The sequence below is a fragment of the Chelonia mydas genome, chromosome 2 (assembly GCF_015237465.2).
Source record: "Chelonia mydas isolate rCheMyd1 chromosome 2, rCheMyd1.pri.v2, whole genome shotgun sequence".
NCBI classification, from domain to species: Eukaryota; Metazoa; Chordata; order Testudines; family Cheloniidae; genus Chelonia; species Chelonia mydas.
The window spans coordinates 99783391-99807781 of NC_057850.1; the positions used below are offsets into that span (position 1 = coordinate 99783391).

The window sequence follows — 24391 nt, forward strand, 5'->3', positions numbered from 1 at the left end:
AGCATGCGCTTCTTTGCTGTCATGAACAGGTATGGATTTAAACTTTGGTAAAGTGCTTTCCTGAAGAGGGTCCATAATTAGCATTACAAGATTGGGCTTTATGAACCCAGTCCTCGTGAGGGGCTGAGCATCCTCCAGGAAAGAAGGATGCTGGGGCACCTCAGAGGATGGAGCCCTCAGGCAGCATCAGTCACACATCTTCACACACCTGTTTAACTTTTGAAATTGTGCCTTGACTGATAAGGGCAAAACCTACACCAGGACAGGGCTCATGGCGTGTTTTTGTGAATCACTGTCTAGATGTACAGTGCTATTTATTGACTACAATCCCCTGTGTGTGGCAGCAAGAGCAGGAGCTGGCCCGATGTTTGGAGAAGTTGGCTGTGGTTCCAGTTAAACCACGCACACGCAACCCAGCGACAGGTCAGTCCCCGACCAGCCTTCCAGAGATGGGAAGGGATGCGAGCTGCGTGCGATGCAGCAGCGTTGACTCTGCTGACGGGGAAAGACGAGCCCCGGGGGCTGGGGCTCAGCAGCGCACGGGCTGGCACAGGCGGCGTGGGAGGGCTGAGGGGAGGTGTGAGGGTGGAGGAGGGTGAGTTGTCCTGGCTCTGGATTGGCAGGGGGGTTGCTGATAGGCAGCGGAGGGGTTGCTAGTGTATTGCCTGCGCATTAGCGGCGCGATTAGCTCGGCGGCCGTGGCGAGCTGGGGGCTGCGCCCAGGTGCAGCCCGGCGGGGCGGCACGTTCCCTTCGCGGAGGCAGCGCGCTAGAGCCGGGCGGCGGGAGAGCGCGCGGGAGGCCAGCCGGGGAGGAGCTGGCTGGAGAGGAGGTGGAGGAGCGGGGAGGGCCGAGGGAGGCTGCTGCGCTCCCAGGGACAGCTGAGGTCCCCGCACACTCGCCCAGCGCCGCTCTCCGGCTCTGCCCTTTGGTGGCACCGCGCTGGGGGGGGGGGGGAGCCCAAACCCCGCAGCCGTGGCGGAACTGCGAAGGGGACGGAGCTGGGCAGCGCCGCTGCGGGCGCATTTGACCACGAGGCTCCCCCAGGAGCTCCCCTGTCCACCCCGCTCCGCAAATCCCCGAGGCGGGTGCCTGCGGGGGTGAGCCAGCCCCGGCCGGCCGCAGCGCGGGAGCCCCCACCGCGCACGAGGCGCTGACCCGGGGAGCAGCAGAGGCGAGATGCCATCCAGCCTCCGGGCACCGGAAAGTTTCGCAGCTCCGTGAGCGCGGCGGCAAACTGCCCCCACCTCCGCCCCCTTCTTCTGGCTGGGCGCCTGGGGCCCGCAGCGCAGCGCAGCTCCCGCGGGGCCTCCGCAGCTGCACGGCCTGGGGGGGTCTCTGGGGGCGAGGTGCGGGACCCGTGTGCAGGACAAGGGCGCTGTTTGTTCTCCTCCACCCTCCCCGGCTGTCGCTGGGGGGAGTGTGGGGGGTGGGAAGCCGCAGCAGCCATGGAGCCCGAGGCGATTGCGATCCTCTTCCTGAACCAGAGCGAACCCCCCTGGGGGGAATTCAACCTCTCGGGGCTCTCGGAGGAGGAGCAGGACACCAAGCCCCTCTTCGGCATCGGCATCGAGAACTTCCTCACCCTGATCGTCTTCGGCGTGATCTTCGCCTTGGGGGTGCTGGGCAACTCGCTGGTGATCACGGTGCTGGCCAGGAGCAAGCCGGGCAAGCCCCGCAGCACCACCAACATCTTCATCCTCAACCTGAGCATCGCCGACCTGGCCTACCTGCTCTTCTGCATCCCCTTCCAGTCCACGGTCTACGTGCTGCCCACCTGGGTGCTGGGCGCCTTCATCTGCAAGTTCATCCACTACTTCTTCACCGTCTCCATGCTGGTCAGCATCTTCACCCTCTCCGCCATGTCGGTGGACCGCTATGTGGCCATCGTGCACTCCCGCCGCGCCTCCGTCCTGCGGGTCTCCCGCAACGCGCTGCTGGGCGTGGGGCTCATCTGGGCGCTCTCCATCGCCATGGCCTCGCCCGTCGCGCACCACCAGCGCCTCTTCCACCGGGACGCCAGCAACCAGACCTTCTGCTGGGAGCAGTGGCCCAACCCCCGGCACAAGAAGGTCTACGTGGTCTGCACCTTCGTCTTCGGCTACCTGCTGCCGCTGCTGCTCATCTCCTTCTGCTACGCCAAGGTGGGTGCGAGGGGGAGGGTGTCGAGGGTGCAGGGGATGGGTGTACGGGGTGCAGCTACAAGGGGTATAGCTATAGGGGGTGTGTATGTGGTAGTTACAGGGGCGTAGGTATAGGGCGGGTGAGTGTTTGGGGTACAGAGGTGGGGTGTAGCCAGGGGAGGGGCTGGGAGTTTGCGGTACAGTTACAGAGGTGGAGTGCAGCCTTAGGGGGTGTGTGAGAGTTTGGGGTACAGTTGCAGAAGTGGGGTGTAGCCTTAGGGGGTGTGTGAGAGTTTGGGGTACAGTTAGAGGGGTGGGGTTTAGCTATAGGATGTAGCTATAGGGGGTGTGTGTGTATGGGGGTATAGTACAGGGATGGGATGCTGGTATAAAGTGTGTAGGTGTATACGGGGTATAGTTACAGGGTGGGTTTAGGTATAGGGTTTGTGTGCATAGACGAAAAGGTACAACGATGATTGAATAGAGGAAGGGGTAGACGCATAGCTATAGGACAGGGTGGGGTATAGGGTGTTAGCATCTGCAAAAGTTAGATGGGTGGGCTACCTGGTCTGTGTGTGGGTGCAGTAGCAGGGGGCTAGGCTATGAGGGGTAGTTTTGGGCTGCGTGCATGGGAAGAGAGTACAGAGGTAAGAACATGGGAGGGGTTGAAGTTTCGGTGTGTGTAAGGGAGTGGGGGTACACTCAAAGCGAGTTAAGTGTGGCTGGAGTTGTACTGTGGATTTATAGGCTAGGAATGTCCAGTTGTAAGGTGTTTTGGGGAACCTCACACCTGTGTGGGTCCGAGGGTTCAGCAGTAAATGTGGGGAGGAGGTATAGTGTAGCCGATAGTGGGTGTATTGTCTGCTAGTTTTCATTTTTTTTAGAAAAAAACTTCTTTTTAAAATCTCCATTTCAGCTGCGATAAACACTTTCTGTGTTTTCCCGTACTGCTGGGTGATGAGCTCCGAACTGAGCAAAATGCAACAGTGTGCAAAGTTGTTAACATATTAAAAAAAATTGCAATAAGTTAAAACATGCTGCACTTCAATAAAACCCAGCCACACAGGGCCGGTGTAACCACTAGGCGAACTAGACTGCAGCCTGGGGCGCCAAGATTTGGGGGCGCCAAAAAGCAATGCCCCCCAATTTTTTTTTACACTATTGCTCAGGGGCAGGTACCTGTAAGTCTCTAGCATTCGGGCCGCGCCAGGGCCAGCAGCCTCTTCACCTCGGAGTCTTCCTCGCTTGCCCGGGGGCCACTCCTCCTCTTAGGCTCCCTGGCTGCTGCCATTGCGGCCGCCCGGGAGGACACGGGCTGGGGGCGCCACCGCGGAGGAGGCGCAAGGGGCCAAGCTCAGCTGGGGCCTTGCACCTGCCGGCCGAGAGCAGCAGGAACCAGGTGCCGCTTGGGGGGAGCCGGGTGGCCCGAGCCCAGGGTGGCGGCAGCCTCCGCAGCAGCAGGGGCAGGCGGGGAGCGTAGGAGGGGTGGCCCCCGGACAAGCGGAGGAGACTCCGAGGTGAAAAGGCTGCTGGCCCTGGCGCGGCTCAAGCGCTGGAGACTGACAGCTACCTGCCCCTGCCCCATCCTGGCACTGCCTGCCCCTCAGCCCAGTGACTGTTACCTGCTCCACCAGCCTCAGTGCCCTGCCCCATACTGTCAGCCATCCCAAGCTCACTGTGACACAAGCATCCCTTGGCAAAGGGCCCCCTGATCTTCACAAACAGCTGTCACCGCAGGCCTGACAAACTCACTGCACCCCACACGTGTCTTACAGGGCACTTACCCACAAAGAGGAACATGGAAGGGATCTACACAAGGCTGGTAACTTGTCAAGAGTGAGAATCTTTGTGAGGTGTGTGCATGGGTAATATTGAAGGAATAATGTATTTACCTTAAAAGTCTGCTTTATGGACTTGGAGTAGAAATGAGTCACCAGGGGATAATGGCCCTGTGGGGCAAGGGGGATTTGTCACCCTGCCTAACCTGGCTGGTGATGCAATGCCAGGCTCAATCGTTTAGCTTTGCACAATGGTAAGACTTTGAGTGGGACACCATCAGAGGCGATGGCAAACAATCGAAACGCCTTAAAGGTAAAAAAGAAACATTACAACAGCCGTTACCCGTTCGGACAGGCTGTTTATAATGCTAAGTTTACTAGTTTTCGGAGGTTGTCGGGGAGGTGGGGGCGCAAGGTGGAAGTTTCGCTTAGGGTGCAAAAATATCCTTGCACTGTCCCTGCAGCCACATTATTACTGGGGTCCTGATCCGTACGATGCCCGTTCTACCACTTACTTCTTAACGTCCAGTTAAAAGACACTAAGAGCAACAGGCACGCTACCCGCTTGTTAGGGAGCCTCATCCTGCATCAGCTGAAGTTAATGGGAGCTTTGCCTCTGACTTCAGGGGGCTCAGGATCATGCCTTTTGCTGCCAGAAAGCAATCACTTGATGATGAGCAAGTTTCTGATGAAAAGGGCTGAACTGTGACACACTCACTCTCCCCACTTCTTCGCTCAGGCAATGATCCTTTTCTGTACCATTGTTTTCTGCAGCTTTGAAGGAAGCACCAATTCAGACTGCTGTTCTCCAGAATCTAGAACAGGTTGAATTCTGTCAGACTAGACAGTTCTTTTACTGAGATCTTGCAAACCTTTACTTGCTTCCTTAGTTCTTACTCACTACAGTAAATTGCATTGAAGTTAATAGGTCTGCTCATGTGAGTAAAGTCTGCTCTCTTGCTGAGGGATCAGTTCCTCCAAAGCAAACATGTTTCCAAGGGGGTTGTAGTGTATAATTTATATAGTTTGTGTATAAATTCATTAATTGTGATGTGGAAAAAGGACCGATAGAGTGCAAACGTGCATTTTAAAACACTTTGAAATATGGTTATATTCAAAGGACAAAGTTTCTAAATTACAGAGGAAAAACAACATTTAAAGTGACAGAGGTGTCAAACTGGCAAAAAGGCAAAACATTAAAATTAGTATCAGCCCTTAAAGGTTTAGTTCTCTTTTCTCTGTGTGGTGGGTAGATTTCTCATTGTCTGTAATAGGAGTTACTGTGTGCACTGAGGGGAAGAAACCAATACTGTAGATTTGATCATCACCATATTTAAATAAAGATATTAACAGATATGGGGAAAATGTTAATGGACATGCTCAGAAGATGCCTTTTTTAAACATTAATTTTTAATGAATAAGTATTAATAATTTTTATAGCCAAAAGAGCATCATTCACAATATTGACTTATGGCCTCTAAACCCTTGTTTTTTACATGAAAGAAGTTTTGTAAGTTAAACAAGTGTGAATGTTTTTTAAAATTATAAATTTTTACTTGTAGAATTTAAAAACAAAATTAAAAGGGATTGTTTTTTAACAGACTTTATTGAAATATTAAAGTTAATATAAACACACCATTTTGATTACAAAAATAACTATTTATTATAAATATTAATATAAAGAATATGATTTTAAAAAAATCTTCAAATCTGAGTCCCAGAATGTCAAGTTTATGCCCAGAGAAAATCTTTTATGGTCAAGTTAAAATAGCCTGAAACAGGGGTTAACTAAACTAATTAAATGTATGTTAATTAACAGTAAAATGTTGTCACAGCCAGGAAATCAAGGCAATTCAAAGTTGCAGCTGAAACCTCATTTTTAACTTGCTACCAGGCTGTCCTTACTTCACCCTTGTTTTGGTTAGGAATTGAAGGGGTCTGAGATGACAGGCCTAATCCTGCTCCCGCTGAAGTCAGGATCCAGCCCTGAGGGACCAGTTCTGTGAGATGCTCACCACCCTCAATTCGTAGCAGTGAGAACTGAATAAACTCAGCTCTTTGCAGGAGGCACTTGGCATCTGTCTGCAACATAAGGGCTCACTCCTACTGTGACTGTAAAGTCATTAACTAAACTCCACCTGCAGTATTTTGGCACATCCGGATGAGCAGGGGGTGGGGTAGGTTAAGATTGGAATGGCAATAAATCAATGACAGAGTTTCAGTCTTAAATTTGTGAAGGCCAGAGCTGTGATAGTATATGTCCAGCAAAGGAGTCATCATGAAGCTCCATTTAGCAAATTACCATAGAATGCTATTGAAATAAACACAACCATGACATCTTGGCTTCCCAGTACACATAGTGTGAAAGGAAAGTTGCTGTGTAATATAACAGGTACATCAATGGCAACATTTAGTTATAAAGTAGAGCATATTACTAGGTCAGATCCTCAGCTGGTATAAATTGATGTAGCTTCATTGATTTCTATGGAGCTACATTTAATTACGCCAGCTGTGGATCTGTGAAATAGTAATAATAAGGAAGCTTCAGTCTACTCATAATGTAGTCTAAGACAAAGGGAATGCAGTTCTCTATTTGAATATATGGCATTTTCAGGACTGTTGTAAGGCAAGTTCTTGTTTTTTTATGTAAATTGTAATTTCCTTCATTTTTTATGCATTTAAATGGCAAGCTAGCTGCATTCCCTCTGTCTTAAATTACATTATCAGAGAATTCACATCCTACTGGGAAGTACTAGCAGAAGGAGAGCTCTTTCTGAGAGACAACAGCACCATTACAAATTACAGAAATACTGAAACAGTGATGGGTATTTCTAAAATCTGTCCTCCTGCAAACCCAGAGAAAACCAGAGCTGGCATTCACATGTAATGAGATTTATAAGCAGTGATTAACTATTTAATAGTTCAGTAGTGAGTATTAAGTTAAGTGCATATTATTTGATGGATAGCTTGAAATGGCTCTTTTCAGTAAGTGTGATTTGTCATGAGATTACGTATTTCTTTTATTATTTACATATCAATTTATTGTATATACTATTATGAGGTTACTATAGGATTGCACATTAAAAAGTGCCACTTAAGGACCAATGGCTCAAGCCTGCAAAGTGCCAAAGCTTGTTTTGGGAGGTCCTGAGCATCTTCAGTTCCCATTTACCAAGGAAGTCAAAAGTGACTAGTGATTTTGGGTGATTCAGTTTTTGGGTCCCAAGTTGAGAAAGCTTAAAGCTATCCTCTGAAAACCAGGGCTCATTCATGTTGGGACCCAAAAATCATGGCACCCAGAAACAAAGGTAACTACAATATTAGTCACTTTTAAAAATCTTGGTCATTGGCTTTGATGGGAGTACTCATGTGGCAGGATATACCCCAAAATGATTATTGTCCACTTATCCATTTCAAATATTAATAACTGCCCTATTTTTTACTTTTGCCTTTAGAAATACTAAGAGAAACCCGTCTCCATTATGTACTAATATCCTGAACATTCTGAACTGCGGAAATTCATTTTGATTTATAGACTCAGTTAAAAATATAAATCACACAGCGTAGGAGTCCTAACATAAAAATGAGCTTAAAAATGTTCCTGGACTGAAATCTTGTATCCCAAGTTTTAGCAGGAGGATGTTAATGGAAGAGGTATAACCCAGGCCCACCAAGAAAAATAAAAATAAATAAAATCTATAATAGTTATAGTGACACAGTACTAAGTAGAATGGAATGAAGGGCTCTGCTGTAGTAATTGAATTGGTCCCAGTACCATAACTATGGCACTGCTGACAATGACATTTGAATGTAAATAAGATTTATATGACAAATTGTGGTTCAGAATGCAATGTTTACATATATCAAGATACAGTCATTATTATTAGATAATTACCTTGTGTAATCTACTTGGGGGCATTATTTTAAATGGATCTTTCCAGGAGCTACTAATAATGAAAGTGTAACCAATGAAATGGCTGTAAGTAGCAAGAAATCAAATATGCTTTAAAACTGTACAGTGTTTATGCTTGTATGTTGTTTGGTGGAAATATATATGCCAAAAGCAGCAGGGTCTTTTAAACCATGTTCTCTCTCTCTCTCTCTCTTCCCCCTGCTCCATGCCCTCCCCCCCCCGTCCTCCAGTATGATTTTAGGAGGAGAGAGAGAGAGAAAGGGAGGAGTCTGTTGCAGCATAAAGGAGACATACACATGGGTTACATTCCAGCAATTTATATTATGCGCTTTTTTTGTAACGCATTCAGTGATGGCTTTAAGACTCTTCTACCGCCATGGTCATAAAAGACCCTGCAAAACCTCAGGTTAATCAGGAGAATTTATTCCCTTTTATCCTTTCCTGAGAGCAAAATATGATCTGTAAACAATAGGTACATGAAAGCTGGGAGCTTGAAAAGTTTTATGTAAGGAATTATTTTTCCAGATTTTAAGTCTTTTGACATATAAATTCTTGTTAGAAAAGAGTATGGAGTACATTTTCAGCTAAGTGAGTGGGGATTTAGTTGTATGAATCAGCTATGTTCTCCAGGCTGCTTAAAAAAATAAGAAGTGATCCTTCACTTCAGCTAGCTTTCTGAGCACAGATGGAGTACTAAATCTTGGTACCAAACTCACTTGGATGCATTTCTGCATGTTACAGGTTTTTTTTCCTACAAATCCTGCAGTGTTACCAGCTGCTACAAATGCAGAAGTAGATGTCTTCAAAACTACTTGGGGTCAAATCCTGACTGGCATCTGGAAAACAGCATAATAGACCCCACCAAACCCATATTCAGTGTATGCTGTAAAAAGAACATTCATGTGTTCCAGTGTTGTGGTTGACAATAGCCCACAAACCACTACTTCACTCAATCTGTTCCTAAAAAAGGATCAGACACTGCCACCCTTGCTCACAGTGAATAGTATCATATTTTTAAAGTGATCCGATTGAAATGAGTGTGAGTAATAGAGGAGCAAGGGATCATTCATTGGGAACATTCTGGTCCAAAGTAGGAATAGTGTGTATAGAGGCCATTGGTTGATCTTGGAGTATACGTACATAAACATATCACTCCTCCACAGCTTCTGTCATGTGTGGATTGTCTGCTTTGTTTCAGTGGTGTTGGAATAGGGGCATCCAACTTCTGCACGTGGACTGCAGATTATCTGGTGAACCCCCCATACAAAGCTAGAATTTGACTAGTCAGATGGGTGCATGTGGTGGGTTTGTGAAATTAGTACCTAATCCAAAAAGGAGAAAGTTCAAGGGGTTAACTACCTGGAGGAAATAGCCTATCAAGTAGCGTGGAGCTGGCAACTACTCCAGATCTTAGTCTAAAGCAGCAACCGGGGGAATGGTTTTCATTTCTTTCTCACTTGCTCTTACTCTCTTCCAAAGTCAGCCACACATTCACCACTCACTGTCCTCATCCTCCCCATCCAGCTCCTACTCATACCTTGCTAGAAACTGCTTATTCTGTATATTACTCTGGCAGAAGCAGCCAGGATTTTCTCTTCCCTCCCTTTGCCTAGGTGAGAGGAGGGAAGCAGGAGTCAGGAGAAGGAAGATCATTGCCCCAGGTTCTCTACAAGAACCCAGGAGTTCTTCTCATGGAATTCTGGGAAAAGGGCTGTTCTTGCCCTCTGGTCTCCTTACCATTGAGGTGGAGAGGTCTGGGGGTTCATCCAGATCACACTCAGTGAAGGCCAATCTATGTGTCCCTCTCATGCTGTTCGTGGGTCAAGCTTGTCTACTGACAGTTTGAGTCATGTCAGGAAGATGCAGAAGAATGGAGATTGAGATGTACAAAAAAAATGCAGGATCAAGCAGTTGGTATGTATATACTGCTGAACTAATACACTTCTAATGTATATAACAGTTATCATACCTTTAGCCTTGGATTTACATACAAATTGTCTTCAGTTGATGTTTTCAGGTATCCGGCAGTCTTTTACATCTTTTCTCTTCACCCACAAGTGACCATTGTCATTCAGAAATATATCCCTTTTCTTTTTAACTCATTAGATCAGTGGTTCTCAACTCTGGTCCACCGCTTGTTCAGGGAAAGCCGCTGGCGCACCAGGCTGGTTTGTTTACCTGCTACGTCCACAGGTTCGGCTGATCGCGGCTTCCACTGGCTGCACTTCGCCGCTCCAGGCCAATGGGGGCTGCGGGAAGGGCGGCCAGCACATCCCTCGGCCTGCGCCGCTTTCTGCAGCCCCCATTGGCCTGGAGCGGCGAACCGTGGCCAGTGGGAGAGGCGATCGGACGAACCTGCGGACGCGACAGGTAAACAAACCAGCTTGGCCTGCCAGGGGCTTTCTCTGAACAAGCGGTTGACCAGAGTTGAGAACTACTGCATTAGATACATTTTTCAGAACATATGATTAACACTGGATCAGATCTGTGATCCATCTTATCTAATATCCTTTCTCTGAAATTGGCCAGAACCAGATGGTACAGAGTAAGGGGCAAAAGACACCACAATAGGCAGATATGGGATAATCTGCCCCCAGGGAAGTCTCCGTCTAACCTCTAAATTGAGATTGGTTTATATAAACCCTGAAGCATGTGGTTTTCTGTCCCTTTTAAAACTCTGTAAAAGTATGTACTGTTATGACTCTGGATAGTCTTGTTATCCATATAAATACCCAATCCCTCCTTTGATTTTGCTAAATTCTTGGCTTTCATGGCATCCGGTGGCAATGAGTTCCATAGTCTAATTGCGTATTTGAATTTGCCACCTTTCCATTTTATTGAATGTTTCTTTTTTTTGTATACTTTTCCATAAACAATTGCATGGCACAATTTTTTTTCTTCAGATCCTGTCCTACAGATGCTCTTAATTTCAGAGTGAATGATGGTTGCAGCCAAAATATGTTCCTGCTACACTACCCAAAAATCTTGTGCGCGAACTATCAAGGTTCTGTTACAATTTCGAAGCTTCTCTTTAATGACAAGTCAATTCTGTTGCCAGAATAAAAAACTGACCTACTATAGATACATGACAAGTCATGGAAAATCTTGCATAAAGGTCATATTTCACTTGTGACACATTTTTGTATAAATTAATGAAAAAAACCTTTTTAGTTTCCTTCTTCAAAATCAGACAGCTCCAAGGCGTGATTATATTAACCAAATATCCAGCTGCTGAATGCAAATTATGCAGAAGACTAAGGAAAGCTATGGTTCAAAATATACATTTTTTATTTTATGTGCAAAGAAAGTCATCCTAAATTCACAAACATAGACGTTCTTATGGAAGAAAAATAATTGCCAGTTACAAATGACTGTAGAACAGGTTTATCTTTATTGGCAGATTGAGTTCACTGCCATGTATATTTTGTTATGTGATGCATCTGTTTTTTATATTAGAATTAAATAACTTATGTGCTTCATATTTGTTGATTCCCACGGGTGCATATTAGGTATTACAGCATGCACTTTTGAAATGTGTAGACTGGATACATCAACATTTGCAAGCAATATTGGACAGCATAATTTTGAAACATGTCCCTTAATTTTAAAAGTCGTTAAATGCAAGATGCAAATTAATCTTTTTCAGGTCCTTAATCATCTGCATAAAAAGTTGAGAAACATGTCAAAGAAGTCAGAAGCATCCAAGAAAAAGGTAGATTGCTTTCCTTACCAAGCATGCTAACTTCTCAATGTAATGTTGCTTGTTACCAAAGGTATAACATAGAGATGGACTTGAATCTAAATACACCTGAACATTGAGGGTTTAAAATCCAAACCTCAAACTAGATTTGAATTTTGCTTTTGGCCCCTAGTCTCTACAATGGGCTAAGCCACTATTCTAGATCTTTATACTTTGAACTTTTGAGGATGTGAAAACCAGATCCAGAACCAATCAGTGTGACTCAGACATATTTCTAGTAGAAATGTACTTTTCACTTCTCCTGTATGCTTTCCCTACCTTGTAAATTTTTTCTGCTAATGTAATTTTTGATGTAATACGAAGAATTTCTGGTTTTTAAGATGAACATTTTAAATAAGGTTTATTTTACTTCCTGATCCTCTTTTAAAATGTTGCCATGCATGAAAACTGTTTTTATTCTCTGCTGTTCAGGGCTTAAATTAAACACCCACTACTAATACTGCAAATAAAATTTTGAAAAGATCTTTAAATCACAAAGCTAATATTGTTCTTTAGGAATGTATAGAAGGGTCTGTATCATAGTGAATTTGTCTGGTAATACAGCATGTAGAGTTCTAATTTTGAGCAGACTTGGCCCCAGGAGCCATGTAGAGTTCTAATTCTGAGCAGACTTGAAATCGGGAGTTTCCTGCCTGACTTCTATATTTATGAACACAGGTCAAGATTTTTTTTTTTTTTTTTTTAGAGGCACAGTGTTAAGAGGATTAGGTATTAAATCTCTGTTTCAGCAGGGTACTTAAGTACTTTGTGGAATTGGGGCCTATGATATAACTACTAAAGATTCAGGAAATTGCCAACTTTTGTGATTTTATCCTATGTCTTGTGATTTTTGGTGTTTTTAAAGCTTCAGCTCTTGGAGTCATGTGGTTATATGAGAATCTGAGCTTTAATTTAAAAATAAAAAAGTACCTTAAGGGCTCAAAAACCAGAAGGCAAACAAAATTAACCAAAATATTATTGTTTGAAAAATATAATTGGTTTAAATCAATCTCATGAGTTTTTGGGACCCAACTAATGACAGTTGAATGCTTGGGGTTGGCAATACAATTTTACATAGCCATACTGAAAAAATATATACTATTTTAAATTATTATTTCTTCTAAATAACAAGAACTCTTGCTCATTTTCATTCTGCATTTAGGGCCTAATCCTATGTTTCTCACAGTATTCAAATGAATGGGTGTTGCCTGATTAAGGAGTTCATAAGTGGATTTTTAAATTAGACTTTCATATTTAAGAAAAAAGTTAAATGCAAAATAAATGTTTCCTAGAATACTATTTTTGTATATTTATTGATCACACACAAAACGTTAGCATTAACATATTAGAATTAGCATATTTCCTGAAATTATATTTCAGGTAGTTTTATTTACTTATATGTAATGTTAAGAGCCATCCCATTAAATAAATAGGAGCAGCCCTGTAGTGTTTCCTTGGTTGCAGATTATACTGATAATGTTGTAAAGGTAAACTTTGGAATTAGGCTTGAGAGGGATAATGGAATAAAACAGATGTTGCAAGGATTGTCAAACCATTATGCACAGTTAGGCATCCCACAGGTACCAAGTATCTTAAGCATGATAGATTTAAGAGACACAGGGACAAAATCTGCCCTAAATTCTTTGCCATCGAACTAAAATCACGGGGGTGGGGGATGGGGGGTAGGGGGTTGCTTGGGTGTAAATAAGGTCAGAGACAAATCTCTCTTAGTAAGTTGAGCAAATATACAATTATCCATATCATTCTGCTTTGTATCAAAATGTTAACATAGTGAAAGGGTTAGGGCACTGTGCTTTCTTTATGTCATATCTACAGGAAAAAAAGAAATTTCTGAAAAAAAATCTGTAGGTTTATTTACCTTTTTGTTTCCTACTGAAAATGTATGCGTGATAAAGACAATATTTCAGTTCCCAGTGGGAATTTTTCCTAAATTGAAGGGTCCTATTTGTAATCTTTTATTAAGACAGATCTTTTATTGGGCAGATTCTGTGCTGGTGTAAATTAGCACACTTTTATTGATATCAGCAGAGTTTTATTGATTTGCATCAGCTGAGGACCTGGCTCATTATTTGCAAATATTTCAAAATATTGCAAAAATTTCCTTGCTCCATTTTGTCCTTCCTATCCCCTACTACTGCCTCTAGAAACAGACTTGGGAGAGGTGTCCTCTTGTGTCCATTCCCCTTCACAAACATATTTTATTTTTTAAACAGAGGGACAGATCCTCAGCTGTGAAAATTGTTGGACACAGTGACATACTCTGAACCCCTGTTTAAGTTTGAATGTTGCAATGAAATTTAAGAACCCCTGCTCTACGACAGTTTACACCAGCTGAAGATCTGCCCCAGAGACTATAGGTTGCCTGAATCCTGTTAGTTTCCTACTCTAGGATCAAACACATGGGTTATTTCATGCTAGTTGCTAAATTTATCCATAACATAATCCCACTGTAGCCAGTGAAGTTACAGAAGAGATGGATCTGGCTTTAGGCTTGAAGGAACGCATTTAGGGCACAATGGGAGAGTGTGTGCAGAGGTCAGACAAGTCTAGGATAGAGTGCTGTGGACTATGACTGGTTGGATGATCACTAAATAGAATCGTAGAAGTGTAGGACTGGAAGGGACCTCAGTAGGTCAGCTAGCCCAGTCCCCTGCACTGAAGGCAGGACTAAGTAATAACTAGATGAGTGGTTTTCAACCTGTAGTCCGTGGACCCCTGCGGGTCTGCAGACTATGTTTAAGGGATCTCAGAAAGGTTGCCATTACCATAGAACAGTGGTTTTCAACGTGTGGTCTACAAATCTTGGGGGGGGGGGGGGCGGGGCGGGAGGGATGGGGGAGGGTCCGTAGACTATGTCTAAGGTTTCCAAAGAGGTCTGCATCTCCTTTTGAAATCTTTTAGGCATGCACAAATGAAAAAAGGTTGAAAACCACTGAACTAGACCATTTCTGACATATGTTTGTCTAATCTGTTCTTAAAAACCTCCAGTGATGGAGATTCTACAACCTTCCTAAATAGTTTGTTCCAGTGCTTAACTACCCTGACAGTTAGGAAGTTTTTCCTAATGTTCATCTAAACATCCCTTACTGCAATTTAAGCCCATTGCTTCTTGTCCTTTACTCAGAGGTTAAGGAGAACAATTTTTCACCCTCCTCTTTGTAACAACCTTTTAGGAAAACTTATTATGTTCCCCATCAATCTTCTTTTCCCTAGACTAACAAACCCAGTTTTTTCAATCTTTCCTCATAGGTCATGTTTTCTAAACGTTTAATCATATTTGTTGCTCTCCTCTGGACTTTCTCCAATTGTCCACATCTTTCCTGAAGCCTGATGCCCAGAACTGGATACAGTACTCCAGTTGAGGCCTTATCAGTGTGAAGTAGAGTAGAAGAATTACTCCTCGTGTCTTGCTTACAACACTCCTGCTGATAAATCCCACAATGGGATTTGATTTTTTTGCAACAGTGTTACACTATTGACTCATGTAGCTTGCAATCCACTGTAAACCCCAGATCCCTTTCCACAGTACTCCTTCCTAGGTAGTCATTTTCCATTTTGTATGTGTGCAATTAATTGTTCCTTCCTAAATGGAGTACTTTGCATCTGTCCTTATTGAATGTCATTCTGTTTACTTCAGGCCAGTTTTTCAGTTTGTCTTGATCACTTTGAATTTTAATCCTATTCTCTAAAGTACTTGCAACCCCTCCCAGTTTGGTATCATCTGAAAACTTTATAAGTGTACTCTCTATGCCATTCTCTAAATCATTTGAGAAGATATTGGACTGAACTGGACCCAAGACCTATCCCTGCGGGACCCTACTTGATATGCCCTTCCAGCTTGACTGTGAATCATTTATAACTACTCTCTGGGAACCAATTATGCACCCACCTTATAGTAGCTCCTTCGAGGCTATATTTCCCTAGTTGGTTTGTGAGGTGGTCATGTGAGACAGTATCAAAAGCCTTACTAAAGACAAGATATATCACTTCTCCCTATCCATAAGACTTGTTACCCTGTCAAAGAAAGTGATTAGGTTGATTATATGTGATTTGGCCTTGACAAATTCATGTTGGCTGTTACTTATCACCTTATTATCTTCTAGGTGTGTAAAAAATTAATTTCTGGATTATTTGCTGCATTATATTACTGGTCTGTAATTCCCCAGGATGTCCTTATTCCCCATTTTATAGATTGACATTATATTTGCCCTCTTCCAGACCTCTGGGATCTCTCCTGTCTTCCTTGAGTTTTCAAAGATAATCGCTAATGACTCAGATATCTCCTCAGTCAGCTCCTTGAGTATTCTAGAATGTATTTCATCAGGTGTTGCCAACTTGAAGATGTCTAACTTGTCTAAGTAATTTTTAATGTGTTCTTTCCCTAATTTAGCCTCATATCCTAACCCCATTTTCACAGGCATTCACTATGTCAGATGCCCAGTCATTACTAAACTTCTTGGTGAAAACTGAAACAAAAAAGGCATTTAGCACTTCTGCCATTTCCACATTTTCTATTATTGTCTTTCTCCCCTGATTGAGTAATGGGCCTACCCTGTCCTTGGTCTACCTCTTACTTCTAATGTATTTGTAGAATGTTTTCTTGTTACCCTTCATGTCTCTAGCTAGTTTAATCTCATTTTGTGCCTTGGCCATTCTAATTTTGTCCCTACATGCTTGTGTTGTTGTTATTTAATAGTCACCCTTCATAATTTGACCTTGTTTCCACTTTTTATAGGCCTCTTTTTTGAGTTTCAGATAATTGAAGATCTTCTGTTTCTTCTTATTTCCCCCAGCTACTCCATCATCACTTGTGGATGTGAAAGAGTTTTCCTTTTGGCATGGGAAGGTTCATCTTTAGCAGACCATCTGCTCTGTTGATTAGGTGACCCTGATGTGGAATCTACTGAATAGTTTCCTGGAGCTTTTGTATCTCCAAAGGCAATGGATATTATGTGATGGATTGGGCCCACTGAAATAAGAATCTAGGTGTGGATGATTGTGTTAGTGAGGTTAAGAGTGAAGGTGACTGAAGGACCCTGAAGTTCTACGGCTGCTCAGTGAAGTTACTCATAGGCAGAGCTGAATACGTTTCCTATACCAGCCAAATTCTGTTTCCAGCTAAAGGGAATTAAATCTAATGCTAACATTTCTGTTGAGTGAGAACTAATTAGCACAGTCTCCCATGCAGGAAATTTTTATTCATTGTCACTGAAATGGAAACAATTTTCATGAGCAGTCCAACCTTCTCTTGAGGAGATGAGATTGATTTCTTACCAGCTTGAGCTAAAAATCTATTGTTCAGAGTAAGTGGCTGGTTACTTACAGGTAAATAGAATCCAAATTCAAGAACCTAGCAAAATATCTAGGCCTCATGTACACTGATGTGTACCGTTTCTGTGTTATAACATAGTTTAGTGTTCGTTGAGTAGATGGGACTAAACTCTATGCCCAGGGATATAAGATAGCTCTGTAACATGGTTTGACTCCGTCTACACAGGCAAGACCAAACCATGTTGAAAAAGTGACAAGACCCTATTTATGTAATAACAGTGAATGACAAATTTGATAGTTAAGATGGAGCTTATGTCTCTCATCAATGAACTAATTGAAAGAGGTAATTGCTGGAAACTTAATAGATGTTAATTTGTCAAACAATTGCAAAACAATAAGTATTTTCCTAAAGAAGTATCTAAAAGTTAAAGAAAGCCCCGACAATGATTTTTCCAAGCCATGGTTGCATTCCATTATCCTAGAAGCCTAACATTTCTCTGTTTATATCCTAGTATTACCCATTGACAGAGTCTATCATTGGAGATGGATGGCATCTCCTTATGAAAATAAGGAAAATGAAGTCAGGTAGCCGTAGTGTGGTCTAGTCTGTTCTGCTCAATTTGTTAGTTTTGTCTAAAATACTGTTTTTGTTGGTGAGCTTGGGTTTCCAGGTTATCAAAAGCATATATTAGCCTCCTCTTCCCAATTCAGGTTTAATACATATATTGTGATCATTTTTCATTGCTGGGCACTACTCCCATGATTTCCACCAACATTAATGGGATTTGTATGGCTAATGGACAGATTTGCAAAAAACCCTGGTCCCCATTTAGGCACCTAAATTAAGTGGCCAGCTGGATGCTGAGCACTTTTGAAAATGTGGCAACTGAATTTAGGTGGAGGTCTTTTGAAAATCTGGCCCTAAATCTTTCTGCAATTCACAGAAAACATAGCCTATTAGATTTAAAGTTATGGCATTTCTCAAGGGCTTGCATCACCACTGCATGACACCAGTTTTGTGTCAATGGAACTCCATTGCAACTCAGTCGAGTTCCACTGACATAAAACTGGACTAACAAAGTAGTTAATCGGAGCCTTAATCTTTACATACTGCTCCCTACCATTTGAATCACACAGTCCATGCAATGGGAACCTCATGTTTATCAAGTGAAGTTTGAGGGCCTGTGTTCTTCTTGACCTAATCCAATTATATGAAATAAAATACATATGGCTGATAAACTAAAATAGTTTGCAAATACTTAGAAATGTGTTTTTTCCTAATATTTTTGTATCCCTATATAATGGTTTTGAAGCACGTTGTTTGAAACTGTTTGTTCAAGTGTTAATACATCATCCTTGTTTCTCTTTTCCTGCCTTAGACAGCTCAGACTGTGCTAGTGGTGGTGGTGGTTTTTGGCATATCTTGGCTGCCACATCATGTGATCCACCTCTGGGCTGAATTTGGAGTTTTCCCACTGACTCAAGCGTCATTTCTCTTCAGAGTAACAGCACACTGCCTGGCTTACAGCAATTCTTCTGTAAATCCTATTATATATGCATTTCTCTCTGAAAATTTTAGGAAGGCCTACAAACAAGTCTTCAAATGCCAGATAGGTAACGAATCACCTCTGAATGATGTTAAAGAAAGTAGAAGTCGGATAGATACAGCACCGTCTACAAATTGTACTCATGTGTGAGCAACAATTAAAAAAAAAATCCTGTCATGTTGGGTTTTCTAGACTTCTAGAAAAAGCACAATGAGCTCCCAAAAAGAGCTGCAGCTTCAGCTTTAGCTTAATAACTGGTAGAATTAAAAAAATCAATTTCCTTACATTTATCAGATAACTGTGGCCATTCTTAATATTAGACATCTTTGTCTAGCGTGGTTCAAATGAAGATCTGTCCTTTGAAAGATGTTCCAGAAAAAGTGGGTAATGGTTTGTCAGTACTAGCCCTCTTATTCATTTAGTAGGAAAGCTAATAACTTGCTATTTATAAATATTAAAGTACAGCATATTCCAATTGCACCTATAACACAAATATGTTAACATAGAATGCAAGTGTACAATTCCTAATTCAGTTCTATAACGTCATACTTTATTCTATAAATTGTGTGTATGTGTGTGTGTGTGGGGGGGAGAAATGAGCTCTCACTTCAAAGATAGGTAATTAATGGTGCAGTACTATGATTTCAAAAGAAGTGGTTAGATTCCAAAGATAATTAAAACTTCAGTCATCTCTTCAAGGTTGGTTCTGACAATGGTTTTGTTTGTTTTTAAGCAAATGTTGAGCAGAAATAATTTTCATATGCTGAAATAATTACTTAGAGAAGAAATGCTAAACTAACTATGTAACTGTAGAATTTACACCAGGTTATTGAGGCACTGAGGTTGTACTTTGTGTGCCTTGCCTGGCTGCATATACAAAACAATGGTTACACCTTTATAAAATTTTGCTTAAGGCACTCACATAGCAGTGGCATAACATAGGTTGATGTAGTTGAAGTGGGAAGGGTTTGTTTCAGGTCTCTCTATATATGCCGTTTCTAGTTATTGATATATATCTAAATACATTAGCTTAAACATTAAGTTATGGATATGTTCATACACACACACAGTGTTATTCTTTGAAGGAAGCTTTAAATGGGGGTTGAAATTGTTGACATTAGCATTCCAACAGTTCTATTAGTGTCTTAATATCAGACAGCTTAATAGTTTTCAGTTGGAAAAAATACAATTAGTATTTTTAAAACAAATTAAATGGTCCAATCCTGTGGACATTTAACTAACATGAGTAGTTCCACTGACTTTATTTGAGATTCTCAGCTAGTGTAAAGTGGTGTACCTCCATTGTCCTTAATACAGATACATCAGTGTATACCAGCTGACATTCTGACCTTCTAAGTTTAAACTTGATCCAGCTCTCACGGAAATCAATGAGGGTATTTCCATTGATGTTAGTAGGAGTTGGGTTGGATCCATATTACGTGCATGATTTTTTACATTTTTCTCCAGTTAATGATGTGCCACATTCCTCTTCTTCCTGAGGCTTAATGTTTACAACAGGGCAGGTGTAGTATCTTTTTGTGCGTAGTGGAAGATGGCTGTGACAAAGTCAGTGAAATTCCAAGCTAGAGGGTATGGCTTAATTCACACAAAAATGTCTGCATTTACACACTAATTCATGCACTCAGACATAGTAGAGAAATCATCTTCCCAGAAAATAGTACTGCATATATAGAACTTTTGTTTATTTATTCACTTTTTCCTGTATGTGAATGGCTTACTTTGTTACATATCCGAGTGAGTACACATGAAATGGCATAGAGTTATTGTCCCACATGCAAAGTGCATTATCAGAGTCAAATTAATTAGTAGGCAGCAGGTTTAAAACAAACAAAAGGAAGTATTTTTTCATACAATGCACAGTCAGCCTGTGGAACTCCTTGCCAGAGGATGTTATGAAGGCCAAGACTAAAACAGAATTCAAAAAAGAACTAGATAAATTAATGGAGGATAGGTCCATCAATGGCTGTTAGCCAGGATGGACAGGGATGGTGTCCCTAACCTCTGTTTGCCAGAAGCTGGGAATGGGCGACAAGAAATGGATCACTTGATGATTACCTGTTCTGTTCATTCCCTCTGGGGCACCTGGCATTGGCCACTGTCAGAAGGCAGGATACTGGGCTAGATGGACCTTTGGTCTGACCCAGTATGGCTGTTCTTATGTTCCTAAAATAGAAAATGCTGAATGTAGTTTGGGAGACAGCTCCTTCAGGGGCTAGTCTAAGACTGTGGACTGAATTTCCATAGGAACTAGGGGCAGCCGAAAACCTCACCACCTACTGCATGGCATGCATCGTTGACCTGCCTTCTCTAACATGGTATACACAGCAACATATATACATAAATGGAATATATATTTTTAAAAACCCACCAAAAGACTCCACCGCAAACATAATTCTTCCTCTGGGGAGAGTATGAGAGAGTGAACAAACATCATGTGACAGGTGTTAGTCACATACTACTGGAAGGGGCTTGCATACTATGGTGAAGAGGGGTGGTATAAGAACCCATAGAGAATAGAATGGAGAGATCTTGCAACATTTCTATAAAGATATAAAGTTATTTTGAGCAGTGGTTCTGAGAGTCTGTATTACAAATTCTGTGATTGGCACATTTTCACAGGACTGCACTGTAATTAAAAAATACAAAATCTGGCAAAAGAAGGGAATGTAAATTCATGCTATCTATGGGCACTCTTAATTTATATTTTTGCATAATTTATTTGCTTTTTTTCCCCACTGAAAAAATAAAATGACTGTTTAGACAGAACTACAGCTACATTTGTTAACAACCTACATCAAGATAAAGAACCCTTTATTGTATTCAGGCTTTGTCACACTCACTACCGTAATTATAGAGCACTTCCAGCATTTGGAGTGCTCTATACCTCCATACCTCTGCTTGGAAGTACCTGCTTTCAGTTTTTAAAGGCACTGCTTCTGGCATTTTTAATTTATGAGTTTAAAAGTAAAATAAATACATAAACTCAGTTAAGATATCTAATTTGATATTTTATTTGGAAAAAGCTTCCTTGTAATGTTAATCATTTTAAATTTTGTTGATTATTGGTCCATAGTGGATCAATGAGTTTGAGCATTTTGTGGAGGAAACCCTCCCTCACCTTCTTCCCAACAACAAATGAAACATCAATTAGGCCCTGTGGCATGGTACCTGGGCACTAAACTTCACTGCAGCTTCCCCTTCACCTTGCAAAAGCACTCAGGCCCACTGAAGTCAAGATCAGACCCTAGAAGAAAGCTGCTTCAGAAATGCAGGGTGGGGTGGGGTGGGGGTGGGAAGAATGCCTTTGGGAATGTGAAACTCCACCTCCAGAGTCACAGGGCTGGGCTGAACCCCAAGTTGTGGAGTATTTGTGTTTGACTTTCTAATTAGGCCAAAGTAGGGTTGCCAACTTTCTAATCACACAAAACCAAACACCCTGTTTAGGCTGTTTCACACTGACTGTCTCTCAAAAAGTTTAGAATTAAAGTGCCCATTTAATATATTCAAAACATAACTTTAATGTGATACATTGTTTTAGTACTAGGAGCTATTCAAGTCCCCTTTAAAATTGAATAAGGACAAGATCATGCTTTCCATATTTGTCTCTGCAGAGTGGATGGAAGGATAGGAAAGTCCACTTCACAGGCCTTTATTTTGTCAGTGAGAAAGAGGTTGAGGCAAAATGGCATATGGCGAGGTAAAAGCTGTGCAGCTTCTCCTGCTCACATGAGAGTGGGTCCTTCCTGCAGAATTCCAAAGTCTCTAGGAAGAGGCTCACTCTTGCAGATCTCACATGGAAGGGAGGCTGCTGATGGTTTCTTGCCAAATATTTTCACATTATGGAATTTCTTTTTTCTCTTTTTCTCTTTAAAAAATAACCTGAAATTTCATTAGAAAACTCTGCACTAAGAGAACTTTAATGTTGCACAAATAAGCATTCAATTTAATAATTTCTGATTGTTTTAGGGTTTCTCATTCAACCTTAGGTCTGCAAATTTGAGTGTATGCCTTATTAAACCAGGATTTATTTACGTGATCACATACTCTCTAAAGTAATACAATGCGTCATAAATTGTTCTACATGTTAGGTACACATCTGTAGCATCTTGTAAAACTACTACAGAAATGCCAAACAATCCATAAATCATTTATCTGAAAATCAGAAAGTAAACTATTCTTAAATAATCATACTACACAATAAGTGCAACTGCACTACATTATAATAAAATCTTGCTGGCATATCAGTGTCACCTACATATTCAGCTACATTAGCTTCACAGGCAATTGCTTCATCTCCTGAATTGCACCTGAGGAATGCAGTCACCTTTTGGTTAAGAAAGTGGATAATACATGGCTGCCGATAAATTATTAAAATACATACTTATATTAAAAGTCTAAGTCGATACAAACATACTGGACCATTGAGAGTGAAAATAGTGTAAATATTCAAGAAAGAAATATGAGAAAATGCTGTATCTGTTTATCTCAAGGAAGAGAAAAAATGGAAAATTATAATGGATTATTTGAGAAATAATGTGAGAAGGTAAACAGCAACTGCATTGGAATGCATATGCAAAAGAGGACAGAGTCAGGCTGGTGTGGGAGTCACCCTTAACATTGCTATTTCCTGACTTTTGAGTGCTTAACTGTGCCATTTCAACATTCTCTTAATATAGGGGTTTTTATTATGGAATATATTGTGGCTTTGGTAGATGAGTCATTTTCAACACATTAAAAGTGGTTTTCAAACTATAAACTAGCTTAATAAAACAGCTTACTTTTTTGGCAAGATAAAACATTTGAGTGAAGTGTTAAAACTCATGGTCCTTCAAATTTCGATAGTCAGTGATTTTGAACTTGTGCATGTCTTTCCTAACTTTTGAAGCTTATGGCACTCATTTTTGTAAAAGAACATTACTATCTCCAAGAGATAAGCACCAGGTGGACTGTGTTTTAAAATGTTACAAAAAAGCAATTTTGTTTTGAATGCATAAATTGTGTGGACAGTGGAGAAAATCTATGTACAGTGATAATGCTATGAATGTGATTATTTTAGACTGCATTATGTTCGTGGCTGCTACATACTTTGGTCTATTTATATTGTGCCTAACAATAGTTATACATTTTCAGATAAGAGCAAAGAACTTCTAGTTTAGAGTATTTGTACTAGTATTGTGAATTCATTACATACACAAATTGTGAAAGAGCAGATAATTTAATCTGTATTTGTGTCAGTGTATAGTTGACTTAAAGTACCATGCAGCTGTTCTAAATGATATCTGTATTCTGCCTTAATTTTAAATACATCTGTACGATTTATGTTTCTGCACATAATTGTAATATTAAAACAGTTTTAGTGTGTTTGTATAACAATCTAACAACCCAAAGGTAATCTTTCAGGGAGTTAAGGGGGATTAACTTTCAGTGCTATACCAATTATCAGATGGATGCCCTCATATCAGAATGCAGATGCCTTTATTGAAGTTTTGTTGTGCCATTTTACTGAATTTTAAAAGCCTTTGAAATGTAAATATTTTAAATGCAGCGGGTCTGAGTTTCCTTTCCCTTAGGCTGGTGTAAATAAACAATAACAAGGGAAGCCAAGTCAAGGGAGCCATACCAATAGAAAACTGGGATAAGATTACAAGTTTGTGCATTACTCATGAATTACACACACAGGGCCAGATTCTGATGTCACTTACATTAGCACTAGTCTACAAACACAGTTGAACCACAATAACCAAATGTGCGAATCATACCTTATTTAGTTATTTCAGTGCAAGTCTATGTGTGGCACCTCTGATTTTGGAATAATAATGACTAAGGTTGGTATTGGCCTTACGCGGTAACTCATTTGATTTAATTGGTGCAGGTTTGTGTGTAGACCACTCCTGGGAGAATTCTGTGCCAAAATTAAAAATTATGCATACAATATTTTAAAATTCTGCATATTTTATTTGTCAAAATAACACAATATAA

At 41.4% G+C, this 24391-nt stretch overlaps 1 protein-coding gene across 2 annotated transcripts; it reads left to right on the top strand.

Moving 5' to 3' along the window:
- Window positions 1-665: 665 nt before the first annotated feature.
- On the top strand, window positions 666-23785 carry GALR1 (galanin receptor 1). Of its 2 annotated transcripts, XM_043540001.1 has the most exons (4): window positions 804-2143; window positions 11460-11525; window positions 17357-17429; window positions 18224-18453. In XM_043540001.1, the coding sequence occupies exons 1-4, from the start codon at window positions 1448-1450 to the stop codon at window positions 18301-18303; spliced, it is 915 nt and encodes a 304-aa protein (XP_043395936.1). In that variant the 5' UTR covers window positions 804-1447; the 3' UTR covers window positions 18304-18453. The 2 variants fall into 2 exon arrangements, with proteins under 2 accessions (XP_007054645.1, XP_043395936.1); XM_007054583.3 differs by lacking the exon at window positions 17357-17429 and having other exon boundaries at window positions 666-2143; window positions 18224-23785.
- Window positions 23786-24391: the final 606 nt, after the last annotated feature.

Coding starts and splice junctions, on each gene's coding strand:
- GALR1 (XM_007054583.3), top strand. CDS start 1,448: ATGGAGCCCGAGGCGATTGCGATCCTCTTCCTGAACCAGAGCGAACCC. Junction 2,144..11,459: donor TCTCCTTCTGCTACGCCAAG/GTGGGTGCGAGG, acceptor AATCTTTTTCAG/GTCCTTAATCATCTGCATAA. Junction 11,526..18,223: donor CAGAAGCATCCAAGAAAAAG/GTAGATTGCTTT, acceptor TTCCTGCCTTAG/ACAGCTCAGACTGTGCTAGT.